This window comes from Otolemur garnettii, unplaced genomic scaffold (genome assembly GCF_000181295.1).
Source record: "Otolemur garnettii isolate 467f Iridium unplaced genomic scaffold, OtoGar3 scaffold00163, whole genome shotgun sequence".
NCBI classification, from domain to species: domain Eukaryota; kingdom Metazoa; phylum Chordata; class Mammalia; order Primates; family Galagidae; genus Otolemur; species Otolemur garnettii.
In genome coordinates, this window is record NW_003852558.1 from 2226631 (window position 1) to 2236681 (window position 10051).

The 10051-nt window shown below is 38.3% G+C and overlaps 1 protein-coding gene across 1 annotated transcript in view; it reads right to left on the reverse strand.

Moving 5' to 3' along the window:
- Window positions 1–1023: 1023 nt before the first annotated feature.
- JPH1 (junctophilin 1) overlaps window positions 1024–10051 on the reverse strand; it is an 81496-nt gene continuing 72468 nt past the window's right edge. The window contains exons 5-6 of the mRNA XM_003800044.2: window positions 3548–3643; window positions 1024–3378 (exon numbers count right to left, since the gene is read on the reverse strand). Coding sequence (XP_003800092.1) covers window positions 3563–3643 — 81 coding nt within the window. The 3' untranslated portion in view covers window positions 1024–3378; window positions 3548–3562. The remainder of the gene's footprint in view (window positions 3379–3547; window positions 3644–10051) is intronic.

Here is a 10051-nt window from a genome sequence, read left to right on the forward strand (position 1 = left end):
TGGGAGAAGACACCGTGTCTACAGCCATCTAGTAAGCAGGAAAGACAAGGCTACGTGACTTTCCAGAGCACAGGAGGAGAGCTGCAAATGACCCCGAGTGTCCGCCTGGGGAGCCTGCTCACCATGACTCTTGAGAAATAGTTATTGCATTAAAAGGGCATGCAGAATACTTTCCAGATTTCCCAACCACACCAGCTTCACCCTCGCTTTGGCTTTGGCCCTCAAAACACGTGGTTTTGACACCAATCTGGAATCAATACTCTTTCTAGTGCCCTCTGTGTTCTGCTTGCTTCAGAAGTCTGGTCTGTGTTCCATTCCTGTTAACACTGGCAAGGAGGCCAACTGTTTATACCTAACGGTGATAACTTCATGCATTATTTTACATCAGGGTCTCCAGCATCTTAACTCTCACTTGGCATGATTAATTGGGAATTTAAAAGCACCACAGCAGCTCCGTGGGAAGCTGTTTTGGACAAGTCCTTTTATTACAGTGCACAACAGCTTGCTTACATGTTGGGGCAGCTTAGGCTGGCAGCTGGGATGGCTTCAGAGGGAGCACAGTGGCTGGAGGGTCTCGCGGCAGCAAGTTTAGTCAACTGCACTCTGTGCCTAACCTCCCAGGAATATGCCTGGGCAGTAGGAGCCATGGCAACATATTAATTTATTTGGGGCATGATGGTCAAAAAATTTTAATTAATTGAAAAGTGCCCATGCAGGAGGGAGATTTAATTCGACTTTGAGTTTTTCTTAAAAACAGGAGCAGTCTTAAAGCCCTGAATAAGGCACTAATCCAATTTAAGAAGGCATTAAAAGCCATGAGTCCAATTCTGCAAAATTATTTGGAAGGCTCAAGATGAAAGGAATATAGAAAGAAATAGTGGAACTACCTTCTGCCACGTGGCTTCTTTCAGCATTTTTCTTCTCTATTAATTTTTCAGCAGATCTCTTTCAACACCACCACCAAAACATTCCATAGAACTCAAACAGTAATTCACTCACAAAGGAAACACACCTCCAGCTTCATTAATAACCAACATTTTTTTTTTTATTAGAGCAGATACAGTTGTGAAAACTGTACGTTATACATTTTGGTTTCAAGGATTATAAATAAAGGAACTCACAGATAGGGAGTTCTTTTTCACAGCAAGAAACTTTAAATAAACAAAGTCATGTTTTATTGAGTACATTGGCAGACTTCATGTGCTGTCCAAAATGTAGAGTACAGTATAACAACCCATTAGAAAGAGCCTTCATGTAAAATACAGCTGTGCACATTTTAGAAAAATACCAACAATTTGAGCTTTGTTTTAAAAAAGCTTATAAATCATACATATATTTATAAATGGGACCCACATGCTCACTTTATAAACATATCCTTTACTTATCTGTTACCCATTACTTCCAAAGCATTACACGTTTTAAATAAACACTTAATAAGATTAAATATTTTATTTTAATTTCTTTTTCTTTTCTTTTCTTTTTTTTTTTTTTAAAAATCAGCTTTCCCCGCAGAAGGAGCTATGGGGTGAGGAAGGAGCAGTGAGAGGACTGAGGCTGACACAGGAACTTAAATGCCTGTTGTTGGGTAAAAAAAAAGTTACTTCCTAACTTGAAAAGTCAAAGCAAAGTGTAAAAAACAAATATACAAGTTGTAATTTTTCATTTGCTCTCTTTCTGCCGCCTTCTGTATTCCATATTGGTCACACCCAGGGTTCTCAACATACTGTACTTCTGCAAAAAACATCACTGGGTTACTACCCTGCAGGTGACACAGCATTCAGTCCACACCTGTGCTAACATGGGCATGACATGAACTGTCTCCTCTGCACTGAAAAGGTAGCTAATAAGGTCAAAGGGTCTGAGTCAACCATGCACATTACGAAAATATTCAGAAATAGCTCCCTTTCTGCAATATAATGTTTTAGAAAGATTTTGAACAGATACCTTTCCTCCCCTGATTTCTTTTTAAATAATTACTTTGATAAAGACCACTTAGTTTCTCTAAGTAAGCATGCTTCTGAATAATAAAGGATAAATTATAAAACAGCAAAAAAAAAATCAGAATATGTCAGAATGACAAAGGACTGCAAAAGACACATATTTAAAATAAAAATGTCGAAGCCTTGAAAATCTGAAAGGAAATTACAAAAGGACTTTGGAGAACAGGAAAGGGAGAAAATTGCGAGGCAGGGATTGCACAAAGCTTTAGGCTCTACCTGAATGTATTCAACAGAAATTTAAGTTGGAAAAAGAAAACAAGAAAGAGAAGCACAGTTATTAATAGCATCTTGCTTAACTTTCATGGGAATTAACACAGCCACTGACAAGATTTTATTTGGTTGTAAAGTACGTCAGCAGAGAAACTGAATCCTTTAAACACCGATTACTGCAATCCATGCAACGTTTGGACCTGACTTCTTCGAATTCTGTTGTCTTTTACCTTTTAAAATTGAGCACCTCCTAAGTGCATAAATAATTCATCTCAGCAATGTTAAAAATATTTAAAATTAAATTATTTCTTAGGAAGGTACAATGCCTTCAAATTGCTAAATTTTAAAGATAGACAGCCTTTTACAGGTTTAGGAAGAATAAAGGACATAAAAAATGGTGTATTGCCATCAAAATAAGCACATTTTCACTAGCATTTTTGTTGTTTCTTTTCCTCGAGATGCAACACGTGTGTTTTGTCCAGCCGGGACTGCAGGGGATAGATGACTATACATCATATTTAAATCAACAGCAAAAATGAACAGAGTCGTGCACAAGCAAACAAAACCTTCCCTCCCAGAACATTCCGGGAGACGTTAAAGCAGCAGGTCATGGCATAAGACTGGTGAGTGATGCTGCTACCTATTTCTTCTAATGAGATTGGAGTGAATGCTGGAACCACGTCCACAGCAACACAATCCTCCGACCGCATTCCTCGGCCAGTCGTTTCCCCAGCTCCCTACTAAAAACGTCAGATGGTAAAATAGTAAGGCAGCTGTTGACTTCCATCAAAAAAAAAAAAAAAAAAAATGCAGCTCCATACATTTCCAGTTTAGTCACACTCCGCTAGGACAGATGGAGTAGCCAATGCCAAGAACTTCGCCGGATGGGGCTGCTTCAGCAGATTTTAAAAAAGAATCATTATTAAGTTTTGTTCTCCAACATGGCTGTGTGCTTCAGCTCCCCGAGGACCCCAAAGCCACAAAGCATTCCCAGGGGAACCGAACAGGTCCTCTGGCTGAATTTTCCAAGTGTCATCTCTCTTGCGATCCCATCCTAATTCCAAGCCTCCTTCCCTGTGTCTGAGTCTGCCTGGGGTGGGCCAGTTAAAGGGCTGACGGCACCACTGCAGAGAACTGTGGGCTAACACCACTAGTTGTCATGACTTCACTGAAGGGTCAAAACAGTTACAGCGTTAAGTAACCATGTTGAATCACATTCAGGCATAGCCAAAATTAAAGTGAAGGACAATATGTTGTTTAAAAAAAATAGTAAATTTGAATATGAGAAAAGAATGTTATTCATTATGATGTTACAGAGAAATTAAGGCTAGTCTTACCTTTCCTAAATCCAATCAAGTTAGAAAGTGAACAAAAAGAATGGCCAACCCGATATTCAACAGCATGACAAGGACAATCATGACTGAATTAGGGCCCTGGAAGTGAAACAGAATAAAACAAGCTTAACTTTTCCATGTTCATTATCAAAACCAATTGCCGAAAATGTAAGAAATCTAACATGGTTGCATTAAATAAGGTCTGAATGATGACAGTTGTTCCAAAAGGTATAAATTCAAAAAAGTAATGTTCTATTTAGATGGAGCCATTTCTGAATTTTCACTTAAAAATGAATCTAGGCTTAAATAAATTCAAAAATGTTTTGAACAATAATCGACTTAATTCACCTTAAAGCAATGGACAACAGCCTGGGGTGAGGCACAGTACCCAACAGCCCAAACGGGGTAGGGACTGGTGGGAATAAAGACGTTCAATTGTTAGGACACCTTCAGATAAGGATGAACTGTTTCCTCCCAAGGGTGGTTAGAACAGGGGGTAAAACCCAGAGGACAAACTGATGACTCCATACTGACTCAGAGTCAAAGCATTCTATAATAGACATACTCTTACTTGACACCGTGAATGTTACTTTCTTTGCGTTATTATTATTGCTTAATATTTCGATGCAGCAATCATCTGATTTCTTTTCTGAATGTATTTATCTTCATTCGTTCTTTACGAGGTTTCTGTTTCTACTCCTTTTCTTAAACATTGTTATTGTTATTAAATTTTAAGCCTTTTTGATTTTGTGAAGGCAAAAAGTGGAAACCTAATAAACACATGGATATGTTAAAAAAAAAAAAAAAGGAGTAGGGCACCAGCCAGCCCCATGTGGTGGAGGTGGTGGGTTCAAGTCCAGCCCCAGCAAAAAACTGCAAAAACAAAACAAAACAACAACAACAACAACAAAAAACCCCATAGGACAACGAAGCCTCCAAGGAAAAACCAGAATGAGATTTCTTTTCCTTTTTCTTGGTCTTTTTAGAGGCATCAATCCTGTCCTTTTAGTATAAAAACTGCAGGTGGGATGTCGAATACTCTTAAAGGCATTTCACAAATCTAACCTTTTATTTCTCTAATCACAACCATAACATTTCCAATTTAGTTATATGTAACTGCAGAATCTTATTTTGATAAGTATCATATTAAGTACCAGACAGACTAATGTCCTCAAACTTGTTTAAAACAACCAACCTTTTGTTGATATGACCCATCTTTTCGGATCTAGTCCATGGAAAAGTCACTTTTTTTTTTCTTTTAGGACATTTAAAAGGACTTTAAAAGAAGTCACCTTTTATTGCAAAGATACGATCTTGGTATTTACTATTGTCTAATTCTTAAATACTATTAAAAATGTTCCAAATGAGCCTTATGAGGTGGGTAGGTCGTTTTATTGCCCTTATTTTACAGATGAGGAGACAGTTCAGTTCTATTTGGATATTAAGACTGCATTTAAACAATGTTAGAAGTCTCAAAGGTATTGGGGTTTTTTTTGTTGTTGTTGTGAGGGGAGGCAAAGTGGGTAAGGGGGATTGGACTGCCACTGGGTGAGTGTTCACATCACATGTGACTTACTCAAGGTCTCTTCCTGCATGAGGCCACATTTCCTTGGTAGAGGTCAGAGTGCCCAGTTCCTTCTCTATCCTAACATTTTTCATTCAAGCTTTGTCATTTGTTAACTGCCATCTTCCCCTAGACTCTCGGCTCCACAGTGGCAGGGTCTCGTCTTGGGTCCCCACTACGGACCCAGCACACCAACACATGGGTTGCCCGGGTCAGCCAGGCAACCAATATTTAAAGAAATCCTCCTATTGCCCCCATTACTTTTCCAGGGGCTGTGGATGCGGCTGTTGAACAGAACAGATTAAGTCACTGCATTAAATGAAGAACAAACAGGGTGATTAGTAAAACGGAGGGGCAGAGGAGGAAGTAACCTGCGTGCCCTTGAGATACGGACTATTTGGAAGAAAAAACCCAGTGGGAAGAAAGTAAACACTTACTGCAGGTCTTTTCAATGCTAGGCAGTGGGCTAAGCATTTCTAAGTAAATTCTTTTTCATTTATTCTTTACATGTGATTATTAGTTCATTTTACAGAGCTTCAAGAGGACAAGTATCTTGTGCAAGGTTGTGCAGCCTTAAACATGTGATGATTAGTTAGTAATAATAACAAATTATATTGTTTGCTAAATTATATTGTTTTATAACAGTTATATTGTTTCGTTAACTATAAACAAATTAAATTTTAGCCTGTCCCCTTCAGGGCTATTCATTTCTCTACATATTCATTTTCTCTACATCCCTATTAAAGTCACAGGCGTTAGTTTAAAAGCAATTTCCCAACAAGTTTTTTAAAATGACACTGTTGTCTATAATCTATCGTTCCTGCATTATAAAGAAAACATCAGCTCTTGCTCATGGCCAACTAGTCTTTTAGAATAGTTGTTTTCTAAATTAATAAGAATCCTACCGGATGCAACTGCTCAATTATGTTTAACTTAGAATATAATGTAGGAAACTCTAATAACTCAGAAAATAATAGAGACGACCACTCTAATAACTCAGAAAATAAAGGAGTTGATCATTCAACATCACAACCCACACAGAGATTAAGGAAATAATATTACAGGTTAGGTATTCCTTATCTAAAATGCTTGGGTTTCTGACTTTTTTACCCATGAGATGTCGAGCATCTCAAATCCAAAAACCCCAAATTGAAAAGTCTCCAATGGGCATTTTCTTAGAGTATCATGTCAGCACTCAAAAAGTTTTGGATTTTAGCCCGATATAGAAGCAGGCACCTAGAGTCCCAGCTACTGAGGAGGCCGAGAAGGGAAGATCCTTTGAGGCCAGGAGTTCAAGGCTGCAATGAGCTATATCTGAGAACAGCCACTGCACTTCAGCCCGACAGTGCACTGAGACCATGTCTCTTAAAAAAGGTTTCGATTTTAGAGCATTTCTGGTGCTCAACCTGTACCACTATGCTCTTTGACCAGACTTTGTTCATATGTGTGTTAAGAATTTTGGATCATTTCCATTCTTTGGGACACTGGCTTTAATTCATATAGTGATATAAGAGATGAGAAAAAGTACACTGGGTCAGAACAATTCAGTGCGCGGGTCAGTGCCTCAGAGTGGACTCAGGAAAAGGAGAATGACAAGACCAAAGTGCCTTCAGTGAGGCCGGCTCTAAAGTCTCTGATACCCAGTCCAGAAATCTTTACAAGGTTTTGGGAATTTATCTAACCCTTTTTAATTGGTTACTACTTTGAGTGTGTATTTTCTTGGGTTGAACTGAGCTCACTATCTTTCTTTGGGTTTGTACTGGTGATCTGGGTTCAATGAATAATGAATATTTTATCCAGATTGAAAAATACACACATATATGTATTTCTCCTGCCAGTGTAGCTCCATTTATAAAGCTATTTTTAAAGATGACTCAGTGAAGATGAAAGCAAGCCAGATGTTAAAGGTTCAGACAACAACTAGGTGAAAAATAAAAACCTGGGATGCTAAGTTTAACAGGCAGCTATCAAGCCATGATCCCTGTGTTCTTCCCAGATACCGAGGTACAGGGCACATGGTGAAAAGCTTTAAGGTGAAGTCCTATAAATGTGACTGTGGTGGCCACTTGTAGCTTAAAATAGCAAAATGAAAAAAGAAATCAGTCTTGCTTTTCAAGACTGACTGGGACAGGTGTAAGAGAAGCTGTAGCAGGGCAAAGTGTAAGTCTTGATTGGAAAAAACTTCCAGGCCGTTAGAAAATAAAATAGAGGAAGTCAAAATAAGGAGAGAAATTCTAACTCTGTAAGTTTTTTTTCCCCCTCAAGAAAATGTTATTCAAATTTAAAATTGTGAGAAATTTTCTAGTAGAAGAGTTATTATGGTTTCATTATGTTAATCTAAACTCTTCTAATTAAAAACACATGAAAAAGGCGACGTTAAATTTAGTATTAACAGCGGAGTTTAATCATGTGTATTTGCTTTTCTTTTTCTGGTGAGGTTCAAATCTGATCTGCCAGGGATGCCTTAAATTTTTTTTTTACACAAATTCAAAAGGAAGATCAGGTAAGCCTCCAAGCAAGCTTGGAAGCTGATCCTAGCAATGGCTGAGAAAAAAGTGCAGGGAGTTTTCAGAATGGGATGAGATTCCTCACTGGAAGACTCCTCACTTATCTATGTGATCGTACGGCTCAGAGGATGCCTCTTCTGGCTCCTCCCAGAGTTGCCAGGTTGCAAAACCCTACGATAATGGCAGTATCACATAGACTATGTGCTCTGGGACACGAGTTCACATGCAACCACTGCCCACAGGTATCTCCACCACGGCCTCCCTTCTCCTGCCTCTCTCACTCAAGAAACGAATTAGCTCCTCATCGTCTGTGTCCCAGATTTTCTGTATTTCTAGGAGATCAATATCCAGGGTGATGCTTGGGATGGATCAAATCCATTTGAATATTTATGAGCTACTTATGCTTCAGCTCGTATGGTGTTAAACATCATCACAATGATAGCCCGTGCTTTTTGAGCATTTATACTGGGCTAGGCACTGTGCTAAGGACTTCAGAAGCAGTAACACAATCTTCACAGTAACCCCGTGAAGTAGGTACAGATGAGGAAACCAAGGCACAGAGAAGCCGGCAAACTTGTCCAGAGTCATACAGCTGGTAAACACCACAGCTGGGATTTGAATCCAGGATGTGTGGCACCAGAGTCCACGTTTATGAATTTTTAAACTGTTATTTATAATCCTTCAACTTAGGCAGTGACTATCTCAAAATTGTACTTAGTACTCAATTGTTTTAAAGGTCATTTGCTGATTCCCTTTATGATGATAGAGATCACTTCCTAACTCTGGGAAGAAAACAGTTGTCAGGAGTGCGGAAGGCAGTGTTCTGTTACCATTAGGAAGACGATGTCAACTGGTACATGGGAAGGTGCCAAGTCACTCCTGACTCGTACCTTGACCACACACAGAGGCAGCCTGAAGCTCAGGGAGGTGGCATAGCTGCTGGGGCCTGCTCTCTCCCTGGGGGTGTGCAGGAGATCCCTAGGGACGGACCTACTGAGATGGAGGGTGCTTGGCTAACTTAAGAATCTGAGGATTATGCACATGAGTAAAACAGATTTTTTTTTTTTTTCTAAATAAGGAGGCTGTAAATTTACTGAATATATGTATTGCACTGTTCTACAGAAAGATACTTACAGGTGCAACCCAGGTAACTCAACTTTTTTTTCCTATCACAGCTTAATGTAGGATACTGTGGTATACGTTCCTCTTTGTGGTGTTCTAGGAGGCAAGTGAACCCCACTGCGGGGCACCCAAAGATGCTCTTGCATTGTGTGAATTTCCCTGTTGTAAATCAGGCAAGCTAATTTGATATCTATGATATCTTTGATATCCAGCCAGCCTTACTAACCTGGGGGTATGCTGAAAGGTAAGTGAGAAGTGAGTTACATTTAAAAAATTCAACAGTGATAGTACTATGGTTGTGATATTGGCATACTGACCTATCTATGTTAAAAATATTTAAAAATGAACACTTACCGAAGAGCCAGTCTCATAAAGTTAGTCCTTTTTGAAAACCATGTATCCTCATGGAGTCTAGTTTAGTTACTCTGATTAATGTATAGTTAGCTAATTAAAAAGTTGGCGATTTGAGAATCAGAGAACCAATGTTTTACAGTGTGTCCCAGAAGTCACCATACATAGGGAAACTGTGAAACTGTAGCTAACTGCATCTTTCTTTATAAAACATTCTCTACATTTTGGCCACATCTATGTAAAATTTTATAATGAATATTTTATAAAGAAAGGTATATTTAGCTACAATTTTCCATTTTTCTCTCCTTATGGTGACTTGTAGGACACCCTGTATAGATATTAGCAAAATAGACAAACATAATACATTTCAAGCATAAATTAATTACAAAGATGAATGTCAATGGTTTAACCCTGTGAGTAAAAAGATCAAAAATAAGAAACTGATGGTTGTATTATATTCTTTTTGGCTATTTATCCATACCACATTGTGCAAACATCTCTAATTATAAGTCAGCTGAGGTTTCTTCCCTAAGCTACATTTAACATCCAATACCTCTACTCCAAAGGCATGTGACTGGGTGGATTTTTTAATTGATAATTGCTTAGCTTTAGATTTTATAAATTCTACAGAATTTGATCAAATATGAATTGGATACATCTATCAAACCTCAAATTCTACAGAATCTGATCAAATATGAATTGGATATATCTATCAAACCTCAAATTCTACAGAATTTGATCAAATATGAATTGGATATATCTATCAATTGGATATATCTATCTATCCTCAGTTGTGGGAGGATGCAGAGATTTTTCAATAACACAGAGTTTTCCTAGCTGACCAATAAATATCTTAAGTGCTCAAGACTAGTTGATATTAACTAACATTTGCCAGAGATCTGAAACAGCAAGAGTACCCACAACTGCCAGAAATTAAAAGATCAAGGAAATTCTCTGGAACTA